The sequence below is a fragment of the Amphiura filiformis genome, chromosome 20 (genome assembly GCF_039555335.1).
Source record: "Amphiura filiformis chromosome 20, Afil_fr2py, whole genome shotgun sequence".
NCBI lineage: Eukaryota > Metazoa > Echinodermata > Ophiuroidea > Amphilepidida > Amphiuridae > Amphiura > Amphiura filiformis.
The window spans coordinates 32,658,673-32,686,526 of record NC_092647.1 but is presented as its reverse complement, the minus strand read 5'-3'; the positions used below and the strand labels follow the sequence as shown (position 1 = coordinate 32,686,526).

The window sequence follows — 27,854 nt, the reverse complement described above, 5'->3', positions numbered from 1 at the left end:
GCGCTTACGTTGACAGAGACCTTAAGCTACAGTTGAATACATTAATACAATACAAGCCAAATATAGCATAACCAACTTGACACTGAAGAAATGTTTCTATGCTTTAACAGTACAAGAATATGCAGTTCATTTTAGCCCGTGTACAGACTAGTTCAAAAGGTAAGTTTTACTAGATTTATATGCAGTAAATAAAGGCGAATACCGTTTTGGATGGTAATATCTATATAAAGTAACTGTTACAACGCTTCATAATACGAATGTAATTATTATAGGCTGTCCTATCCACTCTATTGCATGTTTGCGTAGTAAAGTTACACCAGTACTCATCAATACCTACATACATATATAACTACATAAAGTTGTGTTTCTTCTTTCATTAAATAGAGTGCTCGATCGTATGGTACAACCCCCCCTTCAGCAAGCATGTATCCACTAATGTGGGTCGAAAATTCCTTAATCTCATTGACAAGCATTTTCCCAAAGGTCACGTTCTCCACAAACTATTCAACCGCAACAATATCAAAGTCAGCTACTGCTGCATGAACAACATGTTAAGGATCATCAAAACCCACAATGAGTCTATCATCAAAAAACCTGAGGACGATACAACCAAACCCACAAAAACTTGCAACTGTAGAAAACCCAAAGAGTGCCCACTAATGGGAAACTGCCCAATTGTCAAATCCATCATCTACAAAGCAACCGTCACCACAGATAATGATTTGAAATCATACATCGGATTATGCGAAACCAACTTCAAAAACCGCTGGAACAATCACAAGTCATCTTTCAAACTTGAACATCAAAGAAAAGAAACTGCACTTAGTAAATACATTTGGGACTTAAAAGACAAGAAAGTAAAATTCAGCATAAAGTGGTCAATACAAAAGAAAACCAACTCATACACCAATGTTTCTAAAAGGTGCCATCTCTGCTTATGGGAAAATTATTTTATCATCACTGCGGACAAACCCACTGCATTAAATTCTAAATCGGAACTCATCAGCAAATGTAGACATGCCAACAAGTTTCTCTTGAACAATGTTTTCTAATTATAATTTTATATTTTATGTTTATATTACAAACGTTAAACATGTTTAAGGAGAAAAAGTTCCGCGCGCAATACGAAGAACATAAATTAATATATATGTAAGCGACACCGTAAGCGACACGCAAGAAAGCGACCAGAGCGTTAAACATGTTTAAGGAAAAACGCAAGCGAGCGTATACAAATCAAGCGCGTTAAACATGTTTAAGCAACGCGATAAACGCATGACTCTAAGTTTGTTCTACATTTCTCTCATTCACCTGAGGAGCCTTCGGGCGAAACGAATCGTAGTGAAAATGGAGTAAATTTGTTTCTTTTAATGTTATGTACATATATAACTAGATTTTTTATTACCCGACATTTACATATGACCAAAGCGTTTTAATGGAAATTCGACATTCCATTTAATATTATAATGATTAGAGGATTAGTTTCTTAGTTCTTATCAAAATCTAATCACCCGGTCTAATCAGAGGCTCGAAAATATTCTTTAAAAATGTTACAACAATTAGCATTGATGGAGCACAAAGGGGGAGATTTTGGAGGTTAGGAAATGGATTAGGCTTGACACCAAGTTTAACAAAATCTAATTCTAATTAGATCTTTCAAAATCTAATTTTAATTAAATCTTTCAGATTGATGGAATGTCTGGACCCACTTTCTATCACTTTAAATGCCAAACTATGAGTCTATAAAAGCTTATAAATGTATATGATACTATTTAGATCAACTAAAATCCGAAATCTAAAAGTAAATAAAAGTGTAAATAAAAAATCTTGTACTCAAAAAAGAATAAAGTGACCATAGTGGGATTGGAACCCGTTTGTTGGGTATGTGCACTAACAAAATTATAGCATTTCAGAGAGGTTGCGTCAGCAAATCGCGCTGACGCGCTCGATTGAACGCCGCGTGCTACGCGCTCGCTAAGTCCGTGAGGGCCACAGACTGCGGCTATACCAATCTTACTATAAACAGGCGAATGTTGTATGTATGTATGTTTGTGTGTTAGTATGAAGATTGAAAGGCTCCGTCAGTTTGGATTCAAATGTCGCCAAATTCACACGGGAGATTAAGATATATACGGGGAATGCATTGCACTTTATTTGGTTGAAATCGGTCAAGAATTGGCTGCAAAAACAGTGAAAATAAGGGGGTTTTATTATGAAAATCGGTTGGCAGCCTTTGCGTCACTGCAGCTGGCAGGCAGCGCGTCGGCGTCGCGTGCGTAATGCGCACTACGCCATCAAACGCGTAAATGGCGCAGAGCCACGCGACTTGCAAGCCAGAGACCAGTAGACATGATAATACGGAAAGAAGGAAAAATACTAAAAAAAAGGTACATGGACGGAACACGGGGTTATGATAACGGGTGAACACGACAAAAAGGTACGAGTACCGGTATACGGGTTAAAGTAACTAAATGAAAATGGGCACAAAAGAAAGAAGTGAAGAAAGAATGTAAGAAAAAAGCTAAAATAATTACAACAGAATTAAATAAATAAGATGGAAAACGGGAAATCACAAACATCAAAATGTACCTTTTCAATGATTCTACCTGTTCAGTAATTCTTCCTGTTATAGTGAACGCTCCCATTTACTCATCTAGCGGGGACCCGCGCGAAGCGCGGGTATCCCGCTAGTTAAAGATAATTACATTAACTCGATTATGTTGGCAATAATTTAGACAATATCAAATTGTGAGTCTTCAACCCTGTATTCATTAAAAGTTAAAGAAATATTGGCAATATGATTCTGAAAACATCATACTGTAATTTTGTGAGTTGAGAGGGCAGATCACTCTAAATGGGAACATTTTAGAATTCAAATACGTCCACCTTAACAACTTACCTTAAATTTCCAAATATTATGTTCCAAAGACACAAAACTATTAAGGGTTTTTTCATAATATTATGTTATAATAATGACCTTGTACTAAAGTTTGCACAAAAAGTAATAAATACGCCTATAGCTTCAGACCTATTATTTGTTTCCACAATATTTCTGCATAGAAAAAAGGATGATTTACTTACGCGCATTTTGATACCCCATTTGTCAAATGTCGTTTAATATTAACAACACGGTGTGCCTTTGAAGAAAAACACCAGAATTTAAAAGTTGCAGCTAGCGATCAATAGTTATTACGCAAGTATTGTGGCACGCAAAACCCTCCATTATCTTCGCGCTGACTTCAAATCAATACAAATAGCTGCAACTTTTAAATTCGGGCATTTCTCTTTAAAAACACTGTTGTGTTGTTAATATTGAATGGAATTGGACAAATAAAGGTATCAAAATGCGCGTAAATAAATTATCCTTTTGTCCTTTTGTCTATGTTGAAATATTATGAACACAATTATTAGTTCTGACGCTATAGGCGTATTTATAACAGCTGCGTTACTTTGTGTACAGTCTTTATTTGTTTGCATAAAATATCACAAATGTCGGTCAAAATTTAAAAAAAAAAATCAAATTTCGATTCTTTTAGACCTACATATTTAAAACGCAGAAAAAAGGCGAATGTTAAAATATTCAAAGTATTCAACTGATAAAAGGGCGAGCCACGATAAATATTGGTACATATCCTGATATTTGTTTTTGTTTAGCAACAATAGAATTGTTAGGATCTGCCCAATTTATATTACAGTAGTAGTGTAATGTGTAAATGTAAAAGGTAAATACCGTATTACACGGAAGAATGTGATCTAGACGGACAGCAGTTCGAAACTAGGGATCTTTCGGTGAGAGCCTAGACACCGAAGGGGAGGGGGGGGTCTTTCAGTGAGGCCCAGAAAAGGGGATCTTCCTGTGAGACTGGGGAAAATCTTACCAAAAAAGGGGGTCATTCAGTGAGACTGGGAAAATTTTTAAAAATATAAAAGTTGATACAAAATTTGAAAAATTTGAAGAAAATTAAGGAGTTCAGTAAAACAAAAAAGTAGTTCATTGGGTGAGAGGGAATTGAAAAATGGGGGCAATGCGGCTGCACATCCCTGTCACCCATTTTTAGTAAAAGTGCCCCGGAAGGTAAAATTAGGGGGGGGGGCAATGAATTTGTAACCAGCCAAAATAAATGAGTTATTACTCATTGGATTTATAGTGGTAGTTCAAAATTGTGAGTTAATTGCAACATTTCAGTTCCAGTATTAGATTTAATTTCAGATGTAAAGGATAACAATTAATCCCGTGCAATTAATGATATTCGTGTATGATGCGCTATTTGTGATTGACATTTGAAGCTTTCTTGATGATCTGAATCGTGGTAAAAAAAAAAGAAAAAAAAGGAAGGTTTTTATTTCAAACTCTAATGGTGACCCGAAGGTCAAATTGCTAGAATTGAACATTAAACACACCTAAACACGGTTGTTTGATGTATATAGAATTGGCTTCATTATTAACTAAATGCAAACTATAGATGGCGCTATTTATCCTAAATCACATTTCTTTATTTGCAAGAGGTAGGTGATTAATACTGCCTTTAAAATAGCTGGAATATGTGTAAAAAGCAACAAGGAAATTTTATCAACATATTTTATCAAACAATACACGGAATTATTTGTTCTAAAAGCTTGACAGAGTAATTTCCCGTAACTAAATAGCGCCACCAATTTTGTCATTAATAAGCACATTTTATATCCGACAAAGCTTTAAAACTGCTATAAAAGTGAATAATTTTATAAAAGAGGGGAAATTAAAGTTGCGATTGACTCAAAAGCATCTGTATACATTAGCATGATATCTCTTTGAGCTGTTTAAGCCTAAAATTTGGTTGTACATTATGTTTTATTTGAAAAACTAATAAATGATCCCATCAAACAACCGTGTAAACAGACACAATGCAATTTGCAGGCAGCAGCTTAATCAGCGCCAATATTGCAACATTGAAACAAACAACTATACAAACATCCAATCCAACCCAACCCCAACCCCATCCCCAGTAGGCAATGAGGATAAAGTGCCTTGCCCAAGGACACAACACGTTGGCACGAGCGGGGCTCGAACTCGCAACCTATGGATTATGAGTCGGGCGCCTTATCCACTCGGCCACACGTGGTCGTTCTATACTAAATATTATATATGTTTTATTCATTTCAAAGAGTCATACAGGCATTGACAGGTACCTTGTTTCAGAGGAACCGGGCTGTTTACAGGTACATTTGCCACTCATTCCTGCCAGTCTACGACAGAATGGATATGCTACACATATGGTTGGAAAATGGCATCTTGGCAGGTCAAGCAATGCGTGTCTTCCAATGGGTCGAGGATTCGATACTTTCTTTGGTAGGTGTACTGATAGACTAAATCCTCCAGTCTCGAATATACGCACGGCCGTTGCACTGTGCTGTATACGAGGACTGAACACCAAACGTGTTCTGAGCGTGGAGGACTTTTGAGCTCATTAATAAAACGCGTGCGACTTCGCGCGCTTCGCGTCGCATGGCGCATTGCCATTTAAGGAAATTTCCGCGGGTAAATTATCTTCCGACTCGCCCGTGAATAAAACAACTGTTTTTAAAGGAATTTTAATGAATTTTAAACTTGTTCTTTTTGTATGATAATTGCTTTCTTTCCCGCGATTTATATTCTCTATCAGTAGCCTATTATATAATAGTATAAATACTGTTTAGTTTTAAATAAGCCTATTGCTTCAGTTATTGTTATATTTTCCTTTCACCATTCTGATTCTGTTTAATACTCTGACTTCTTCAATTTTCACTCGGCCATTATGTCGGTCCGGTTTTAATTGGGCATATTTTTGCTTTGTTTTCTTTAAACTTAGGCCCACGTTCAATTTTGTGGTTCATCATCGTGTGTAACAAATTTCATGCTAAATAAACAGCCCAAACTTACCTTGCCGAAGCCGTCGATGAAAACAAATAAAGTGCTTGTGTGTCGCCCGAAGGCTCCATTGATTTTTGTGTTTTTGTTGTTGTTGTGAACTTGTTGTTTTTTTACTTCAAAATGGATGGTAGGCTTGTTTCTTATATTTGCAGTTACAGTGAACAATATTTATAACACAGTCCACGCTTATGCCGCGCCGTAGAGAATGTACAGCCGAGTTTTACGGTGCACCCACAGTTGCGTGATGATGCGACTTGATCTAATATTTTATTGTATTTCATTCATACATACAAATTTAATACCGGTACCTGTCAAGACCATGTCAAAATCAGAAAAATGCTTAGCCTTCTTTAACAGTAGATTTTAGAGTTAAAAAAATCATTTGAGTTTGTTTTGATTAAAATGAAAAGAAATTAGAAATATTTGTATTCCCAGGTACATGTAGGCCTACATCATTTGTACATGGTCGTAATTCGGGTTATTTAGGGGGCTGTCATTTTCTTTGAAAGGGGTGGGTCATGAATATACTGGAGGGTGTCATAGCATTTTTGACCAAAAATAGGGGGGTTATAATTTTTACACCAAAATTAGGGGGGTAATCGGGTTATAGAATTATTAAGGGCTGGTGACCCAAAATTTTCGCGCGTCGCGCGGGCAATCTTTTAACTTACGATCAAAATGTATGCACAATCTATAGTTATATGATTCAAAATTTTGGCGCGCTCCGCTCACCTTTTACACTTACAGTCAAAATTTTAACACGCTCCACACACTTTCTTCGCATTTAAGTTTTTGCGCGCTTTGTGCCTTGTGGGGGGATGTCATTTTCTTCGGCAGGGGTGGGGTCATGAATATGTCGGTGACCGGAGTCAATTTTTTACGACCCCCTATCGCGAGCTAAATTTTTACAACCCCTATCGCGGGTCACAAATTTTATGACCCCCTTCCGCCTATACAGACTGAAGACAAATTATTCATGGCCGGAAGTAAGGCGCGGAGCGTACCCAAATTTTAGAGCGGAGTGCGCGAAACGCGTTAAAAATTTTGATCGTAAGTGTAAAGAAGGAACGCGGAGCGCGCAAAAATCTTGCATTGTATAACAAAAGATTGCGCACACATTTTGGTTTTGAAGCTAAGGAATGCGCGCGCAGCGCGCAAAAATGTTGAGTCACCAGCCCTTAATAATTCTATAACCCCCCTATTTTGGTTGTTAAAAAATTTTTGGTCTCAAAATTCTATGACCCCCCAGTATATTCATGACCCCCTTCTGAAGAAAATGACAGCCCCCTTAGTTCCAGTGATGAATAATTTGTAGTCAGTCTGTGTAGGCGGAAGGGGGGCGGGCATAAATATTTTCGACCTGAGATAGGGGGTTGTAAAAATTCAGCCCGCAATAGGGGGTGTCATGAAAAAATTTACTCCGGTCACCGACATAATTCATGAGTCATGACCCACCCCCCTTCCGTAGAAAATGACAGCCCCTAAGGGGTCATGAATATACTGGAAGGGGTCATACAATTTTAGACCAAATATAGGGGTTATAATTTGTTAACACCCAAAATAGGGCTTTATAGAATTATTGAAGGTTGGTGACTAAAAATTTTCGCGCGCTCCGCATGCATTCTTTTAGGGGGTCATAAAAAAATTTGCCCGCAATAGGGGGGTCATAATTTTTTTTACATATTCATGACCCCCTCTGCCGAAGAAAATGACATCCCTCTTTTTACGTTTAGCTATCACTGCTAAACAGCAGGGCGTGTCTGGCATTTTGATAGGTTAAATTTAAATTTTGATATTAAATTTCCATAAATAGTTGACTTTCTTTCCATGAAAATAATGGAAAAAATGTCATGGATGCAGCTCATGCCAGCATACTAACGCTCGGGGGGGTGAATATGCTAGGACTTTTAGTATACTACAGTCATGACTTGCTAGTAGTATATTTTAGGCCAACAGGGCTAGGGCCTAATTATAGTCCAAACCTCATACGGGAGAGGAGAGGACATCATGTTCAACTATAGGCTACAATTGAATTGTTGTCATGTTTTTGCTTACCGTTTTTCTTTCGTAGGCCTGCAGCTACTAACATGATGACACATTGTATACGCATGCGGTACATGCCATATATATTGGCGGCATTGGTGTTTGTTCAGTCAGATCTCGGCAAATAGTACTCATGTCCATGTCCATGTCACAGTCAGTACACGGTCAATAATAATGATGACATCACATGGCCATGGTAACACTGTCAACATCAGCGTAAAACTCCAGTCAGTGCCAGTACCATGTCCATGAGTATACCTCATGACCCTGGACATGTTGGAAGTTGTAGGCATGCAACAATCCTGGGCAATAATCATGACATCAGGCACAGTAAATAGCAAATCAACTGATTTATCCAGGGTACAACATTCATGACATAATGACATTGACATGCATGCATGGCATAATGATGGAGAATCTTGCATGGAAGTCTCAGGGTTTTGATCATTGCATGATTGCAGTGACACTGTCGGTTGGTGCGACGATATTGTCAAGTAGCAGTATTCTCTTGCCAAGTCAGATGCTAGGCCTGTCTACAAGTACAATCAATGTGATGCCGTGTATGCCACTGAGGCCTAGCATGCTAGTCAGAAGTATTACAGGCTACATTTACGCACGGTCATGACGGTTTGCATGCATGATGCATTGAATTGGAGATGTCCATTTTTGCAACTTCAGATGCAGACAGACCATAAGAAAGCACACTGCCGTAAGAATGAACTTGTTTTATACTAGAATAGAGCTGATTAAATATGTCGTCACTCAACTGGGCTCAGACCATGCAGACAGTACGTAAAAACAACCATCATCACCATCATGACATGTAAAAGTCCGGGGTAAAAGTATAGCATGCATGTGTACACATAATACTGCACACACTGTCACAGCGGCACTCCCGGTAACTATCCACATAAATTCTTCCAAATCGGATTATGTTCAACTCTTTCTTCACTTCCAGTTTGGTCCAAGCGATGTTTGAACACTTGCCGTTCATTATACCTTGTTTATTATTCCACAAATCGGTATATCCTGTTAAATTCCTGTACAAAATTTGTCTTCCACACGGCGCCGTGATTGAATTTCGACATCGGTGTTCAAAATTCCGACGAAATGGCGCTACGTTGTTTGATCTCCATATATAGACTATAGAAGTCCATATATGGACTATGTGTTCTATATGGACTATATAAGTCCATATATGGATATTTATCGCGCCGTCAAAAAAACGTCGGCGCGCATGAAAAGTCCTCCATGAAAAATGCACGTATCGTTCTCAGGCCTCGAACGAGCCGCCGCCATGTTTGTCCGCCATTTTGCGAGTGAGAGGCCAGGGACTCAGGCTAGTGTACTGACAGAGATTTGTAAAGTGTAAATGATATCCTAAAAATTACCGCACAGAAAGCAATAGTCATAGCTTTGTTGTAGCCCCTTTTCTGATACAAAAATAGTAAATAAGAAATGTGGAAAACATTCACTCCGGGCTAGATATTTTTGCGAGAGTCGCCCAAAACGAGAAAATTCACCCTACATACAACATCAAAGTAATGATAATAAAACAAAATTTATCTCTTTCCAATTGACAGGGATTTACGGTGCCTTAGTTGACTACTTTACTCATATCGTTAGCAAGACAGGGCCTACGCTTTCAGGCCATGATTTTTGGGATAATGGTAGAGCTGCTAAAGAACTTGTGGGCCAATATACGACGCACCTTTATGCTAAAAGGGCTGAGGAAATCATTGCTTCACATGGGAACGGTACAGTTAAGGTATGGTAAACTAGTACGAGTATTAGTTATCCCGGGCATCATTTTGAGCAAATGTCAAGCAAGTCTCGGTCGCTATACCAACATTTCGCCAGCCGATTCTGGGGGTTTGCTACCCTAAACCAAACAACAGTTTTTGCTACCCCAAACCAAACAACAGTTTTTACTACCCCAAACCAAACAACAGTTTTTGCTACCCCAAACCAAACAACAGTTTTTGCTACCCCAAACCAAACAACAGTTTTTGCTACCCCAAACCAAACAACAGTTTTTGCTACCCCAAACCAAACAACAGTTTTTGCTACCCCAAACCAAACAACAGTTCAACATGCAGAATCTCAAAACGGGTAGCTATTCTAGGGTTTTGGAGCCCACTCCTAGGAGTGGGTAGCAATGTAACATGTAGGGGAGAGCGGGGAGTGTTCGCCCTAGGGGCAGGTTCGCCCACCCCTTGTTTCTCAGCACTATGGCTATCGGGGGATTTGGTGATGGCAAAATTAGGTGACATAGGTCATTATAAACCTCTCATATTAGCTACGCGACATATAGGGGCGTGTTCATCGAACTGCAGCCAAAACAAAAAAATTACACCAAAACGTAATTTTTTCTTGCATTAATAATGTTGTATTATCATTGATACATAAATACAGATGGTTTTAATGGAAATCTGTATTTGGAACATATGGGATTTGTTAAAGATTTAATGCAGTTATAAACTCCTCATTCGATTTATATTTGCATACCCTGAAGAAAATACAAAAATGTGCACAAGGGGCACGTTCGCCCTTTTGAGGATGGGGCATGTTCGCCCTATATCTTCCCCGGGCGGACTTACCCCAAACTGCAGGGCGGACCTGCCCCATCAGCGTATTATGCAAAATATTGATAATTATACCATTAAACAAGGTAAAACTACTGAAAAGCATGTTTTTTAAAGTTATGTGGTATCAGTATTACTCATACCACCGTTTATGTCCTAATCCATAATCCCCTGAAGTTGTAAACATGTTACGTTTAAGCTCACTTTGGACCCCTACATTTTACCCTGACCCGACTCCTGCAACAAATTTAGTGATTCCCCAGAAGAGAATGAATACCCTGTATACTCTTGCTAAATGTTTGCATTGAATATGTTATTGTTACGCAATGTTTAAACCTTTTTTTGTGATTAGGGTGAACTTACCCCACCATATGGGCGAACCTGCCCCAATATGGGGCAAGTTCGCCACTTTGCAAAACTTTTTTGTTTGCTCTATCCTGTTGCTATTGTAAGGCCTATAGTTCTGGGATTGTGGTCATATATAGCTAAGACATAGGGCTTTTACATGGGCTAATCAGGTCATCCCTAACCTTAAAATTGACATCGCTAGGCTGGTCAGAAAAAAATAGGGCGAACACTCCCCGCTCTCCCCTACAATGGTATAGCCTCCGAGTCTTAGATATAGCTCGGTAAAACCCAAATCCGTGTAGCGATTCTAGGGTTTGGGAGTAGGGGAGACCGGGGATGGAAGTTACACGGGGAAGTTGTTACACCTCTCAGTGTGCCAAGCTGGAATAAGAGAGGGCAGGCTAACTTGACATCCATATGTTGCCTACACATCACAGGGGTATACTGCCAATCGCGAGCTTTCTCCATTGTTCTACTAAAATGTTAAGTCAAAAATCTTTTTTTGTCCTTTCCTAGTAACTTTCTGACAAACTTGTAATATTGTAATAGCTCTAACAACTGGAGGTGCATAATGCTAGCTTGTTATGGTAAATATAGTATGTGTAGGTCACTAATATATCCCCGAGTCATGGCCTGTAATTCTGCCTCTGGGTTGTGTTATAATGGCTTATGTATGCAAAACTCCCTATGGGGATAGTTGTTACACTGTAACAACCTACCCTATGTAACAACCTACCCCAATTACATTTTACATGTGTTGAACTAAATTTTGTTTCAATTTTCAGGTTTAATATTTCATATGTCTACTCTGTATTTTGCTTTACCTAGAGCTGTAATTGCTCTACTGTTAATGATGCCAAGAACCTAGAAAAGGAAGACAGAGAGGGGGAAAACACCTCTTAATGTATAATGGAAGCTGCTGCCCAACGTGTGTTGGAATATGGTGATTCTTTGCGAGTTGCAGCGGCTGACCATAATATAAGAGCATCATAGTTTAATATAAATGAACTTATTATAGAATAAAAATGATCCAAATGCTTCTAAAGGCCTATAAAAGGTCCATAAAATTTTGTAACATTGTAACAACTTACCCCGCATGGTGTAACAACTTACCCGGTATGCGGGGTAAGTTGTTACAAAAAAGTACCTTCATTAGTTAATTAGTAGTTAATTAGTTGTTTGATGTTTTCATGTTTTGTATGCCCCAAGATTTAGTAAACATAATGTGCTAACCACAGACCCAAGATGGAGTGTTTGGGTTCTTTCATTGGATTTATATGGGGCAAAATGTAAATTTTGTAACGTTCATCCCCGGTCTCCCCTACATTCCTATGAATGGCCGGCAATACCATGGTATAGTTTCCGAATCTGTAAAACTCAAATCCAGTAACGATTCTAGGGTTACGCCGCTTAACAACAGTTAACCGATTTACCGCAGTGTTGCTGCCCATTCTGGGGATTAGTTATGAAAACCCTGAATCAGGTATGAAAACACTGAATAAGTTCAGTGCCGATTTTCCAGAACATGGGTTGGATTGTGGATTGGTTAGCTTGAAATTCCCGTGGACAAGGAACGTAGTCTGCTAGTTGTCTCATTGTATTAATCGGTACGAAACTCGGGGAGCTAATCCTGGTGGTTGCGATGGTCATTTGTGGAATGTCTAGGGTGTGCGTTCTTGAAGCTGCAAAGTTTCTGTGTTGTTGTTAACTGGTTTATGGAATGATGTGGGTCGTAGTGGTCAGTGACAACCTGTAAAGTGTGCTGAGGCTTGTGGATCAACGTCTAGGCGTTGTGCCTGTGCGTAGCGCACTATAAATCACTGCGTTTTTTTTTTTTTTTGCTTGAGCGAACTGCATATGACCACCAGACTGCTGTTCAAAGGCCTCATTGTGATGTGGCGGGAGTTTAAAAAGCACGGGTCCTGAACAAAACATGATGCGCGCGCATTCTGCTGACAAGGAACGATGGCCTTTGTCTAGTTACTCAAGTGTGCCATGAGTATTGCCTCTTCTAGTCGGTTACTATTCTGTTGGGAATGAAACCTGATAGCAATTTTATAAACCAACGTGAGCGAACACCAAACTTGAGGGTTTCTCCTCCTTATTTCGGGATTCACATTTTGGGCTTCTTTCCGGTTTTCTGATTGACGTATCAGAAATGTTTGAGCGCCACAAAATTCTATATACACTTCCGACACATTCATAGCCTTATCATAATTTATTATATCAAAATTAATTCTATACTTTTGCAGAAGCCCATGTTCATGTACTTAGCCATGCAAGCACCACATTATCCGTTACAAGTACCCAAAGAATATCTTACTCCGTATCTAAAGATAAAAGATCCATTACGAAAGGACTTTGCTGGAATGGTCGCCTGTCTTGATGAGGCTGTGAAAAATGTTACTATGGCGCTAGACAAATATGGGATAAGAAATAACACCGTCATCATATTTTCATCAGGTAATATACCACATACGCAAAATATTTCCCTTTCATAAACCAAAGCAAACTGTTTCGACAAACCTTTGTCCTACTTACAGTATCAGATAGTATAATCTACAAAAAATGTTTCAAAGCGTAAGCATGGAAAGAAGTTTAAAACTTTTCTCTATTTTTGGTAAAGGCAGATACATACATTCCGAAATGCATAAACTGTATGTAAAACATGAAGTAGAAAGATTAAGATAATCAACCGCACTCACTGGATTATTTTCCCAGATAATTTCAGAACCAACTGGTTCCTTCCTCAGTGGGTAATTATATGAAGCGATTCAATCCGTGAAGCGATCGACATTAGACGGAGAGACCAGCAGCCCAAAATCAACACATTGCAGTTTGCTGAAATCAGTGAAACCAACTGGCAAGTAGAAGATCTTCTAGAAACACTGATATCAGCATCTCAAACACCACATACTAATCCCCTTAGTCCAAGACCATTACCCACTGAGGAAGGAATCAGTTGGTTCTGAAATTATTTGGGAAAATAACCTGGCGAGTGCATTTGAATGTTTTAATCATTCTCTTTCTTGTTTGCTACCGGCACCTGCACACGAATTCAACTGTATGTAAAATATATTCTATATAATTATATATCACTTTTAATTGATGAATACTTTATGCAACATTTGTCAAACTTTGGCGCAAAACGCAATCGCGTTTTTGAATATTTCAAAATGTCTTTTTCAATGATATCTTGTACATCAGCCTGGAAAATATGAAAAGCAATTCACTTTATAACAATCTTTTACTTACGTAATTTGTTTGTTTTTTGCTCACTTTACAAGACAATGGTGGAATAGGTAAAACATGGTGGGAGCAACATGCCACTTCGAGGTACCAAACATCTTTATTACCAAGGCGGTATCAGAGTCGTTGGTTTTGTCAACAGCCCACTACTATCATCCAAGGTGAGAGGCACTTCATATAATGGCCTCCTGGGTGCAGCAGATTGGTATTCTACTTTAGTGGAAGGAATAGCTGGCGGGGAAATGAATGTCAATCAAACGGACGGCTATAATATGTGGGATGCCATAAGGTGAGATCAATTAGGCCAAAAAAAATGTTTGTTTGTCCACGTCCGACTAGTCCATACAGGACCAACGCAATATTTAGCACTATAATCAACGCCGTTGGTCCTTATAAATTCGTTCGCTACCCCCAGCAGCGCACTCGAATTACCATAAGCAGTGACCTGAACCAACTCAGTTAATGACAACGTAATAACTCCAAATATGGTTGGTAACCCCGCCCATCATTTAACCGCATCTGTTATGTAACTGGGACTAGTACGCTAGTCATCTCAATCGATTGATTTTGAGATTGCATGAATCAAAACACTTCACACTTTTGAAGTAGCTGGGTTTCGATAGACCAGTGTAGGCCTAAATCGTGATATCATATTGATTTATTTTGTAAAATCAGTGTTATTATAATGTATTAGTCTGGTTCTATTTTGGAAATATGCTTATTTAAGCATCATGCGGCAAGTTGGAACTCCGTGACCCTAAAAAAAAAGACCCTCAAACACCCTACATACTCATAGTCATATAGGGGGCAAAAATTAAACATACTCCAAATTCACTAAAAACATGTCAAATTATTTGTCTGGGTCTAAGGATCACAGTGTAAAATATATATGCACGTAGGACACATAGTTACCAAGTTTTGAGGCTCGACAGGTCCAAGGTCAATTTGCATGCTAAGGGTGAAAAATTAAAAGTTACTCTAATTTTCGAAAAATGGATGCAAACTGTTCTTCAAGTTCAAGGGATTCTTAGATTAATCACTCAATCGCTGGTTCATTCAACCAATCAATAAAGTATTCAACAAACAATCAAGAAAACAATCAGAATCATTTAATGAATTGATTAATCAATTAATTGATATGGTCATCCTATCAATCAATATAATATAATAATATAATAGAATCACAATAACTTATTAGATTGATATGAATTAATAGTCAGTCAATCATTAAACTACTCATCAAGCATCAATTAATACTCATTCGTTTGACCAATCGATCAATTATGATTATTATCAAATTACATTGTAGTGTCGTTAATGTACCGTATCTTGGTAATAAAATATCAATAAATCACGTAATCGAGTCAAGCAACCACTCAATTTATAATCAGTCTCTCAATTGGTAGGTCTTCATGGTCTTACACTAGGAGCGTGTTTATAGTGAATATACCGCATATTGAGTATACCGTATACGATAATCCTTGTATATATACCGATACCCTTGCTGTTTATAGTGAGACACAGTTACCGCACAAATTATATTCGCTACTTGCACGGTTCCGCCATTATGTACTATGTGCGGGGAGAGCCTCGAACTGGCAGCATACATGAAAGGAAGAATTATGTAACCTTACACAGAACGTTATGACTAGTTCAATTCCCATTCATGTATGCTGCCAGTTCGAAGCTCTCCCCGCACATAGAGCGTGTTTATAGTGGTGTACGGTATTTATACGGTATCATTATACGCATATGGGATTAGAATGGAATGTGACTTATCCGTTATCTCGGCTGTTTATAGTGGCAATCAATAGCGCTATTCTGAATCCGAGGTGGTTGAACTTAGCGTGTTAGAGGTCACCGCAATGCAATGTGGGAGACACAAATATGGTGCCAGTTTCAAATAGTTTGCCGTCGAAACGATACCGACCATTTATAAAAACATTATTGTTACAGATCCGTACCATATCTGTAGGTGATGTGTTATTACAGTGACAAATTTGAGCTCGGAGAGTTATATTACCCTGCTCCACTTCCTTGAATAACGGTATCGTTAATCCCTGTCTGTTTATAGTGGCCGTATACGGAAAGAATATACTGCAATATCCATCGATATCGAAGGATATCAGTTCCGTATAATATGTGCGGCAAATAGCGCTATTGGTCTGTTTATAGTGGCGACCAATACCGTATAAGATGTACTTATACGCTAAATACCGGATAATCTGGCTCACTATAAACACGCTCATAGTGCATAATGGCGGAACCGTGCAAGTAGCGAATACCAACTAACATTATCGTACATTTGCAATGACCCCGAGGTCACACGGGGAATGTGTAAATATTGTGGCGCGAGCTATAAAGAGCCCATGCAACAATATGATCATGGCGGTGAACATGTAGCTTCTGTTTTGATAACTCTTGGGGTGAGAATCGTTCTGAATGTCCTGCGCGCATCCTACGCATCATGAAGAAGCTCCCACTTCCGGTAATACCGCACACAATTTATACTGGTGTGTTTATAGTGGGAATATCTCGCCACAATATCCTTCGGTTTAGAAGGATATCGATGTACCGTACATACATATACTGCTAGTGTTTATAGTGGGCAAGTATCCGGATAATCTCTAACCGGGTAGAAATTGTACCGCAATGTACCGCACATCTGCTCCCACTATAAACACGCTCATTGATCCACAACATGCTCATCTACTAAGGACACAATTCTTTAACCCCAATACATTTGTATATTCATTGAATGGCCTTTGAAAATATGGGTACCAAAACTCATACTCTGCAACTTGAGGTCAAATTTGCACTATTGAGTATTTAATTGAGGGTATTGAACTATGTCATTGGGATGAAAATCAAGGTATTATACCCCCTTAAAGTAAATAAATGAGTGAAACCCAAAGTTTTTATGAAGCGTGTGTCCTCCAATTCTATATTTTTCTTAAACATGTTAAACGAATAGGCCAACCAGAGAAGATGTAAAGAAAGGAGATAGATCCAGCCATCCTCAAACAAAATATGTGTGTTGCCGCTCATTCAAAAGCAATCACGCTATTTTGGTTTAACAATGAAATACAACAAAAGGGTTCGAACCCATGACGGGTGTGATACACAAGTTGCTGCTTACTAGTTTTAGGGAAAGGTCAGTGTCTGTATACCATCAATACTATGCACACCATGCATGCAGATCCTAACATCCAGTTTATTTCAAATAAAATATGACCGAAGTTCCATGGCAAATAATAATTTTGCACGCTTGGTTACGCTTTCAACCTCTACGGTTTATGATTCAGACTATTTTCAATTATCAAAATATCTTTATTAGGTTTGCAGGAAATGACAGGAAAATACATAAAACAATAAAATATAGATGATCAAAAATCATCCCTTTTCTAACAAAATCCTAAAACACTCTCCTAAATAATTAATATATGTTCCAAAATGGGCGGATTTTTTGGAATCTTTAGAAAACTGCATTTCTTTCTATAGTATCCACGTGTGGTATCCCTTCAGAGCAACATCAGGTACTTAACACACACGTGTCATACTTTTAAGGAATTCTCTATAGAAACATTGGATATGGTTTCAATTCTGGAGTGAAAATTAATCAACCGTAGCCGGCAACACACATCACATCAAAGGCTACTTTCAAGCAGTGTTGTAGTCAAGACCTCTATGTCCGAGACCGAGACCAAGACCAAGACCTGCCCATCCGAGATCGAGACCGAGACCGAGACCAAACCTTCCGAGACCAAGACCACCCCTTCCGAGACCGAGACCTCTAAGTTCCGAGACCAAGACCGAGACCGAGCCCTCAAGTTTGGTTTGGGTAGGGGAGTGCCGCTGAGAATTTCAAAGGGGACTCATCAATATACAAATTTGTCAAGAAATTTGGACCAAATTTAACACAATTTGTCTTAATTTTTACAATTTTTCCTCAAAATTGTGTGAAAATGTCAAAAATGTTGTTTTACATGTATTGACGGCAAAATTGGGCTATTTTCCGCAAAAAAATTGAAAAAAGGACCCATCCATTTAGGGGAGGAGGTTGGGACAGGATATTTTGTTCCGATTTTACTGGGATGTTTTTGCGCACACGAAGCAATTTTGGACTTTTTTGAACCCAAATGAAAGTGTATATTTTACACAATGGGCCAGTTCGCAAAACGCGCAAAATTGAACAATTTTACCACATTTGGGCCCAAAACACAGCGTTTTTCGTGCTGAAAAGAAGATGCACACTGCACAGGGCAACTATCGCTTTATTTGTTCTTCTATTATGCTTTTTTTGGAGGACGTTCCCCTGGCAAAAGTTTAGTGGGAATGTGTCCCCTGCTTCCGCCACCTGCCCACCTATGTTTAATCATGAACTGAAATTGGAAGCTCACATCCGAACATCTCACTTATGAGTCATTTATAAGTCCATTTATTGTTAAATCCCTAAACTCATACATGTCAGTATCATAACAAATGATTTCTGTATCTTTATTCTTAACAAATTCTTCAACATTCATTGAAATTTAGGGTAAGGAATAAGTAATGAACAACAACAGAAAATCATATCTTTTTCTTCAGGTCTCGACAGGTCTCGAACTAAAAAACGTTCGAGACCGAGACTTTTGAGGTCCGAGACCGAGACTTTTGAGGTCCGAGACCGAGACCTTGACATCCGAGACCCGAGACCTGCAAAACCAGGTCTCGAGATGGTCTCGAGACTGAGACCTGGTCTCGAGACCTACAACACTGCTTTCAAGTAGATGTGTAACTACTTGAGAATAAAGGACTATGAATAGGTGCGACAGGATTACCTACGGGATTATCTCAAGGATATAATTCCGTTCTCCCTCCTTCTTTTTCAACTTTCCTGGGCCAACTATCACAATTAATAGCGGTTGTGCATATGACGTATACCGTAAATATAAATAAAAACAAAAGCATGATTGCAATATACCGAGACAGTTCGTCTCACACACATAACAAATGCACTACGATCAAATAGGTTGATGACAACATTTGATTGAATGGACTGCACTCAAATTCTTTGTTTGTAGCCAATCAATAATTTCAAGCACAACCTCTACAAAAATTGTAACGAATCGTGGTTAACCAGGACAATATTAAATGTAGTGATGACAAAAGGAACTGATTGCAACCTACAGGTCAGTGAACTGAGGGTATAACAGCATTAACACATATGCAACTAAAGAGGATTAATAATCAATTTTGTTACGCAATACTTGTGTCAATCCCAAGCTAGGAGCTAGTGTTCTGGTAGCAGGTAGGCAAGCCACACCTACTGACAGCTCACGGTTGTTTGATGGGATCATTTATTAGTTTTTCAAACAAAACATCATGTATAACCAAATTTTAGGCTTAAACAGCTAAAAGTGATATCGTGCTAATGTATACAGTTGCTTTTGAATCGTTCTCAACTTTAATTTCCCTTCTTTTACAAAATTATTCACTTTTTTATTTTTTAAAGCTTTTTTGGATATAAACATATCTATTAATGACAAAATTGGTGGCGCTATTTAGTTACTGGATATTTACCCTTTCAAGTTAAATAATTCCTTTTATTGTTTGATAAAATAAGTTTATAAAATTTCCTTGTTGCTTGTTTCACCTATTCTAGCTGTTTTAATGGCGGTATGAATCACCTAACCCTTGCAAACAAAGAAATATAATTTAGGATAAATAGCGCCATCTATAGTTTGCATTTAGTTAATAATGAAGCCAATTCTATATACATCAAACAGCCGTGAGCTATTGATGATATTCAGTCAATCGGATTGGCTGAATATCATTAGTAGCCGTCAGTAGGCGTGGTTAATCAGTTTGACATTTCCCCCGACTTTCCGGGAAGGATTTGTCGAATGTAGAAGGACCCACGCCTGACGGCGTGGACTATCGTACTAAATGGAGCGTGGTCCTCCTTGAAGGACTACGTCCGACCGACCGTGTACTCTGGTCCCAACCGTGTCTTTTTTTTTTCAATTTGCGTTGAATGTGCTAGTAAAACAGTGGTTAGTATTAATTTAAAGAAAGAAAATGTAAAGAAAATGAACAGTATAACATGCAGAACCATCTCAAAAGTTAAACCAGTAAAGTGCTGTGTGTTTTGACCCCGGGGGGGGTCACTCCCATTGTGGCCTGTACACCATCCGCGATAATGAAAACGCGTAAAAGGGTCGTTTTTCGTGGGTAGGCACGATACGCGCGTATCGCGTTTACATTTAGCATCCTGGACAACCGATTCTTTTGTTATGCAAGGCTCACTCAGTCATTTAATGAGGCAATACAAACGATCGAATTTGGTGTTGAAATGAGCTAAATTTTTAGTTACACCTTTTCGATGTAAAATTAATTTTCTCGGCCAAATGAAAAGCAATCATTTTCATTTTTTCAGTAAATGTCAGGAAAAATTGTAGTGCTTGATACTGTATTTTTTTTTCAAATTCTAGTGTTAAACTTAGGCGTGAAATTTAGTCATTTAGTGTAAGATTTTCGATTTTGATAGGCTTAAACTCTGCCCGCGAGCCTTTTTTTTTTTCAACTTTTTAGCTTTTCAAAGTAAGATAGTTCGCTAATGAAGGATTTTTCCCAACTTTCTAACGCACATCACCGTGAGCGATATATCATAGTTTTGTCAGAATTTGCGTTTTCATTTCACTATTTTAACTGCCGGCTGACCATTTTTTCAAAATCAACAAGTGAAATCTAAGGCTAATACTAGCATTGTGGATCGATATCCCTGGGTTTAATAGGAATACCGGCATGGCTACAGTGTTGCTAGAACTTCAATATAGCAAAGAAATTCCCAGGCCTATAGCGCTCCTACTGATCATGTTTAACCAGAACACTCAATTGGGGATTTGGGCTACCAAATCGCTGGTCGGGCAATTTGCTTTCAATGGAAAATTGACCTGGATAAACAACAAAGGAAATATCGACTATTTCTGCTGGTTGCTCTCGAGATAAAAGTACTGAGTTAGACATGTTCGGAGCATGAAGGGAAAATGGGTAAAACAAAGACGGAAATTCTGACAAAACTATAATATATTGACCCACACGATGTGCTTTACAGAGGTGGGAAATATCTTTCTTTAGCAAACTATATTAGTTTGAGACGCTAAAAATGAATTCCGTAAAAAGCTCGCGGGCGAACTGAAGGTCTATAAAAATCAAAAATATCACACTAAAAGACACAATTTGATGCTTAATTTTAACACCAGGATTTGTAAAAAAAATGTATATCCAAGCACCAAGTTTTTAACTGACATTACTGAAGAAAAAAAAATATTGCTTTATATTTGACCGAGAAAATTAATTTCATAGCAAAAAGGTGTATCTCTGAATTGTGCTGATTTTAACATGTATCGATCGACTTTTAGCGCGACTAAGCATTTCTAAAGAATCGGTTGTCCAGGTTGCTAACTGTTTAGGGTGTCAAAAACATGAACAATTGGAAAAAAGGGTAGCAAAATTGCAATTTCTAAATACGCGGAAATGAAATTTAGGGTATGAAATTTGATGTTAGGAATGAAATCCCTGTTTAGGGTGTCGTTTTAGCCAAGGGTTAAATCCTTGTTTAGGATGCTTTTCAAAAGTTGATTATCGCGGATGGTGTACAGGCCACAATGGAAGTGGGTTTTGACTTATTTACCAAGTTTATTTATTCAAGTGCAATATCTGTAAAAAAAATCCGACCTACCGACCCAACTGTTTCACAAGCCTCTATGGACAAACAAACATTCCAAATCTCGGTTTTGCCGGGACTTCTTACTCATAATACTGATTTTGGTCTTACATTCATTCATTCATATTCATTCATCTTGAATATGGGCCAAACTATTGTAATTTTCATACATTATATATTATATTATATTATATTATATTATATTATATTATATTATATTATATTATATTATATTATATTATATTATATTATATTGTTAAAAAGATCAAAACACTTTTTGAATCGCCTGAATTAGACAATCCGTTGCGAAGATTCAGCCTTCAAATGTTGTCATAAATTTGCATATTAACATACACTTTTGCTGGTACTTTAAAGGTAAATATGTATGATTTTCACCGTTGAAGGCGCTATTAAATCATATGCGCCAATTTTAACCTTTAAAGGCTTGTATTTCCTAAACCATACAACCAAATTGTCTGCATTTTGCACAGGATTTTGCTCTGAGGGTCAAGATTGTAAAAAAACTATAAAAAAAAAACACCCAAAAACAACAAAACATAATTGTACCCCTTTGGAAAAATAGTTTTATTTGATTATTTAAAAAAAAGTATTTTGTGCGCAACTTTGTCATGTGTGGCCGCACAAATTGGGGTATGGGGTGGAAAAGTGCACCCAAGGACAAAAAAAATTCAAAGACTGACCCCATCCAGTGCAAACAATATTGTTAACAACCTAAAACGTAAATATTTTACTACAGGTTTGGTTCACCTTCAATTAGGACAGAATACCTTCACACAGTAGGAGGCAATTGTGACTGGACTCCTACACTTCCATTTCGCGATCGCGATCCAAAGAATATCCCTTCGATGTATGGTACGATAAGACATGGTCCATGGAAGTTGATGATTGGTGATCAAAGTACGTTGTCTATTTCTCCTGTTGTCAAATCTTACATCATTGTTCCATTATTAATATCAATTGACATGAGATTCATTATGCCAATGATCTGAATTATACATTCCAGCACATGGAAATAAAGCATGCATCAATATCCATGTTTAAACAGTTGTAAGAGCCAATACCTAACAAAAGCCCAATACGTTACGATTTGATAAGCGGTATTGGCTTAACATGTCTTCTAGTCTGCCAACATGACCAAAAATTCCGAGCAAAAACTAGCAAACAATAAAGCATCCTGCCCAGTACAAAAATTTAAATCTTATTTAAATACAGTAAGCCAAAAAATTAAAGTACCAGTTATATTCACCCCCAGTATATCCTAACCAAAGACAAAAAATAAAACAAACGAAGACGGGAAATATGTCATAATTGGAACCAGCAGCCAATAGCTGGATCTTTTAGCTCGAATTTAAGACATCATTCGTTGAAATTGTACACGAAATAAAGACACGGCATTCCAAAAACCCAAGGAAGACGCCAATTTAAAAGTTGCAGTTTGCTCCATTGAATGCCATATTGTTTTGTACACAAAGCGTTCGCGAACAAAGGAACTAGCGCCGCGCCGTGCTTCCATTGATTAGCACGTTGAAACTAGCGTCGCGACGCTCGTTTTAACGTGCTAATCAATGGAAGCACGCGTCGTGCTTTCATTGATTAGAACTCAAAAAAGCAACTTTTGATTTCGTTTCTTTATTAGGTTTTATATAGATCACCGTTTCTTTAATTCTCAACCAATTTCAACAAATAAGATCTTAAAGCAGAGCTAAAGAGTAAAGGTTAAAGACCCTCAATAGGCCTGGGCGATACATTGAAATACGACGAGGAACTATTTGTTTTCATGGCATTCGAAAAGACTGCATTAAAATCGCTGAAATTGATCAAGTTACATAGCCAAAAAAGTACTTTGTAGGGTTTGATGCTTCAAAATGGTATATTTTCTCTCATTATTTGACATTTTTGTTGTAATAGTACCAAAATTCATACGCACGGCTTCGGTTTGTAGTAAATATTCGCCCTATCATATTGTAACTTCCAGCTTCGAGGGCGCACTGTCATTTTAAGGTGTTTACGGTTCAGTGCGTTAAAACAAGAAAAGTCTCAGGTCAACCTATGTTGAATTTTTGATCATTTGGCATCTAAATCATATAATTTCACCTGATATTAGTGGCATTGAACTGTGCGAGTTCTGAATATGAGAAATTCCACCCGAAATTAGGCATTTTCCCATTGAAACCCGTGTAATACATAATTAGTGGTATTTAACCTAAAGGTATTGGCTGCTTGTTTTCATTTCGACATATTTGTCTTTACTTAGGATATACAGGGGTGAACACAACTGGTACCTTAGGGGCTGTGCAATAATTATGAGCCCTGGGGGAGGGTAAAATTGGGGGGGGCAAGAAATTTTTTTTTGGCAAGCCGAGAGGGGGGGCAAGCGATTTTTGGCACGCATTCACGGGGCGCCTTTTTAATAAAACGCTCTAAAAAGGCTTAGGAAAACAGTACGGAAACGCTTAAATATGCAAATTTTCCTGCTCGCTACGCTCGCAATATACATCTAGACCATTTAAAGTTTGGAATTTGGGATCCCAAAAATTTGGCATGTTCAAGGGGGGGGGGGCAAAGAATTTTTGCCGGGCCGAGAGGGGGGCAAGCGATTTTGGCGGGCCGAGAGGGGGGCAAGCGATTTTTGGCGAGCCGTTCAGAAATTTTACCCCCCCGGGGGGGCTGATAATTATTGCACAGCCCCTTAATTTTTTGGCTAACTGTACATTATTTATGCGGACTCTGTAGTCGAAAAAATGAGTTTGTGATGTATTGGGCTCTGGTTATTCTTAGTGCATGTGAACATATGTTTGCTAAGAAAGTAACAAATATATGCTTTCAAAAACAACCAGAGATCAATACGTGACAAACCCAATATTTTCAGTACAGAAGGAAGGAGTATGAATAATGTAACTTTAATTAGAGTGTTTGGTTTCGTTATGAGAAGGACGATTAATTTTGCCAGTTTCTGGTCTAGGCAGAATGAGACAAAATATTGGGCTTTTGTAACGTATTGGGTTCAAACAACACTGTCTTAATATGGGCTATATTGATGCATTATATTTTTGTCAGTTGTTTGTCATGGGTTGCAGAGGTTTAAGGTGGTAGGCTACTACAACCCCTGATAACACCAAAGCTCTAGCCAATTCTAACCGTAGCTCTAATCCTAACACTAATACTAAACCTGATCTAATCCCTAGTCCTTAAGTCCTTAACTTAAATGCCCTAAACCTGTTTTGGACTAATGGGCTTAGCTGATTTCAGTCAAATACAAAGCAAAATGAAGCAACAATGACAGTAAAATGAAAAAAAAAAAACACGTATTTTGAATGCTATGCCTTCTCTTAAATTGAGTACATTACAACATTAACAAGCTCCATATATATTTTGTGTATTTTTGGCAAGAAATGTAGCTGATAATTATTTATATTTATTATTGGCTTATTGCAGTGCAACAGAAAGTCTCAGGAAGAAACGATTATTTAAATGGACCAAACGGTGTATCGCTGTTCAACACTGACGATGATCCATATGAACAAAAAAATCAATTAGCAAACCACCAGGACATATTTGAAGATCTGCTGAAAAGGCTCAAGGAACACTGTAAAACACACGTCAAGTACCTAAAGATTGAAAATGATGACAATAATTTCCCACGATTACACGATGGTCTATTTGGACCTTGGTTGTGAACATGTGACATAAATGATTGCAGAGATATCTAGACAGAAGCAAGATCAATCGTCGTGGATCTATACAGCCTGTCTAAAAAAAAATTGTGCAAGTGGAAAGCGCCCTCTTTGGCAATTAGAAAATACCGTTGTGACATGATGCTTACATCAACGTCAAGGGCGCAGTCTTAGCTCTCAAATGCCGTTTGTTCTGTTCAATTTGCTTGTTTTAATCTCGAGATATGATTATTTAACAACGAAAGGGTAAAATCACAATTGTGCCACTTTTACTAAGCAAGAGAGCTGTACATGTAAAACCAATGATAGCTGATGTTGATGCGTCTAATGCACTCCCCCTTCGGGACTCGTGCATTGCATGCATCAACATCAGTGCGCGTGCATTATTTTGTCTATAATTTCTCTCCCAACAAGTAATACGCGTTCATTAACCTATAGGCTAAGTGTGCAATATTTGTTTGTCTTTTAACATGTCTTAAGTGACTAAGAGAACAGTATTTACCATGATAAAATCATTGACATGCACATGTTTTTAATTTTACAGCAGAATGTGAAATATTCATTTATCTTTTAATCTGTTTTAAGTGGATAAAGAGAATCATTATTCCTGCATCATGATAAAAACAGTAAAAACAGTATTTTTTTTTGCATTGTGCATTCTTTTGATTTCACAAAGGAACTCTTGATAAACTTGATGCTATCACTGATTTACATGTAAAGCCCTCTTCCCTAGTAAAAGTGGCACAATTGTGATTTTACCCTTTCGTCATTAACTAAACATATCTCGAGATTAAAACAAGCAAATTGAACAGAACAAACGGTATTCGAGAGCTAAGACTACGCCCTTGACGTGGATGTAAGCATCATGTCATAACGGTATTTTCTAATTGCCAAAGAGGGCGCTTTTCACTTGCACAGGCTGTATAACAGACAGAACGGAGTCAGTGACCTCCTCATTCAATAAAGCGCGAAGAGCTTTCCATTTAGAGAACAATCCAAAAGTTCGACGAAGTCCTGTAAGCGAAAGTCTTTTCGTTAGGGAGGGAGGGGGTCAAAAGTCCGATTACGTTTGGTAAAAAAGTAGTTAAAACATCGATCAAAGCTGATCCTTTTTTTAAGGATTTAATTTATCACTTTAAAATTTTAGTATTTTCCGAAGTACGATATTGCATTTTCAAATGGTTGCTTCAAAAATGATTTCAAATCAATACACGTGATCTATAAACGTGATCAATATCCTAGCATTGTCGCACCCCACCTTTGTTCCATAACCATTAAGGTATAGGATATTTTTTGTCTTTGCTATAGCCCCCGAATGAAATGTATTTAATTATGTTTGTACTCACCCAGGTAGCATTGTGTGTGAATTTTACTTCCGAAATAAGTGCTATTCTTTTAATGGGCATTTTAGTGTCAAAAATGGCCCAAAATGAGGGTTCTTCGATATTGCCGTCCATTTCTAATCGTCACCCCCCATAGACTTTACATGTAAAATAAAAAGGCTTATAAAGATTTAATAGCACCTAGTTCCGACGTAAAATTCACACAAAATGCTTTTTGAGTGATTACAAAGATAATTAAATACTTTTCATGCGGGGTTATGTGGAATCTTTTTAATGTATTCCTTATACAATGAAATTTCACAATAGAATGTCCATTGGAAACAAAGGTGGGTGCCACCTCCATAACCCCATGCACCATAGCAACGGCCCCTGTAGCCTGTGAATACGGGTTGGATTTTTCGATATTTGACATTTACGTTAGGGCAGGGGGAGGGGTAAGCCTTCTAACGAAAGGACTTTCGTTTATAGGACTTTATCGAACTTTTGGGTTGTTTCGTTAATGATCCCGACATCTTAGCTAAGATGTCACACAAAAAATAAATGTATTATCAACTTTTCCAAGAAACAGTCGTTTTTTTGTATCTTAAATGTAAGGAACAGACTTAATGATTTCAGACAAGTAGAACAAAAGTACACTTTATCCTGTCTTAAATATAAATTTTTTAAAGATTTTTACAGTCACGACTAAATATTCTGGAAAAATATGGTTACAGTAGTATTAAACCTTTCCATTATGATATTTATGTTTGCGACGACTTCGCCCACATATACGTGCAAATTTTAGTGTATGACCCTGACATATGGGGTGTTTGGTACCAGTTGGGGAGGGGGGGGGGGTGGTAAAGCTGCACTGCTACCAGATATGTTTAACATCATGGGCTACACAAAAATGCATGATAGCAATTGAACCGGAGTAACTTTCGGCGGGAAAAGGGAAAAGGTCATCGAATTTTACACGTCCCAGGGTCAAATTTCAAAGTTGTTTAAATTGTGTTA

At 38.0% G+C, this 27,854-nt stretch overlaps 1 protein-coding gene across 2 annotated transcripts; it reads left to right on the top strand.

The window, feature by feature from the left end:
* Nucleotides 1-27,597, top strand: LOC140142614 (arylsulfatase I-like). Of its 2 annotated transcripts, XM_072164614.1 has the most exons (7): nucleotides 2-159; nucleotides 5,143-5,326; nucleotides 9,514-9,698; nucleotides 13,116-13,326; nucleotides 14,151-14,401; nucleotides 22,578-22,738; nucleotides 25,277-27,597. In XM_072164614.1, exons 2-5 carry the CDS (start codon nucleotides 5,251-5,253, stop codon nucleotides 14,291-14,293), a joined length of 615 nt encoding a protein of 204 aa, XP_072020715.1. In that variant the 5' UTR covers nucleotides 2-159; nucleotides 5,143-5,250; the 3' UTR covers nucleotides 14,294-14,401; nucleotides 22,578-22,738; nucleotides 25,277-27,597. The 2 variants fall into 2 exon arrangements, with proteins under 2 accessions (XP_072020716.1, XP_072020715.1); XM_072164615.1 differs by lacking the exons at nucleotides 14,151-14,401; nucleotides 22,578-22,738; nucleotides 25,277-27,597 and adding an exon at nucleotides 13,585-13,920 and having other exon boundaries at nucleotides 1-159.
* The last annotated feature ends 257 nt before the right edge of the window (nucleotides 27,598-27,854 follow it).

Excerpts from the sequence above, each read along its gene's own strand:
- LOC140142614 (XM_072164614.1), top strand. The coding sequence starts at position 5,251 with ATGGTTGGAAAATGGCATCTTGGCAGGTCAAGCAATGCGTGTCTTCCA. Across the intron at positions 5,327-9,513 it reads AGGATTCGATACTTTCTTTG|GGATTTACGGTGCCTTAGTT; the intron begins GTAGGTGTACTG and ends TCCAATTGACAG. Across the intron at positions 9,699-13,115 it reads ATGGGAACGGTACAGTTAAG|AAGCCCATGTTCATGTACTT; the intron begins GTATGGTAAACT and ends ATACTTTTGCAG.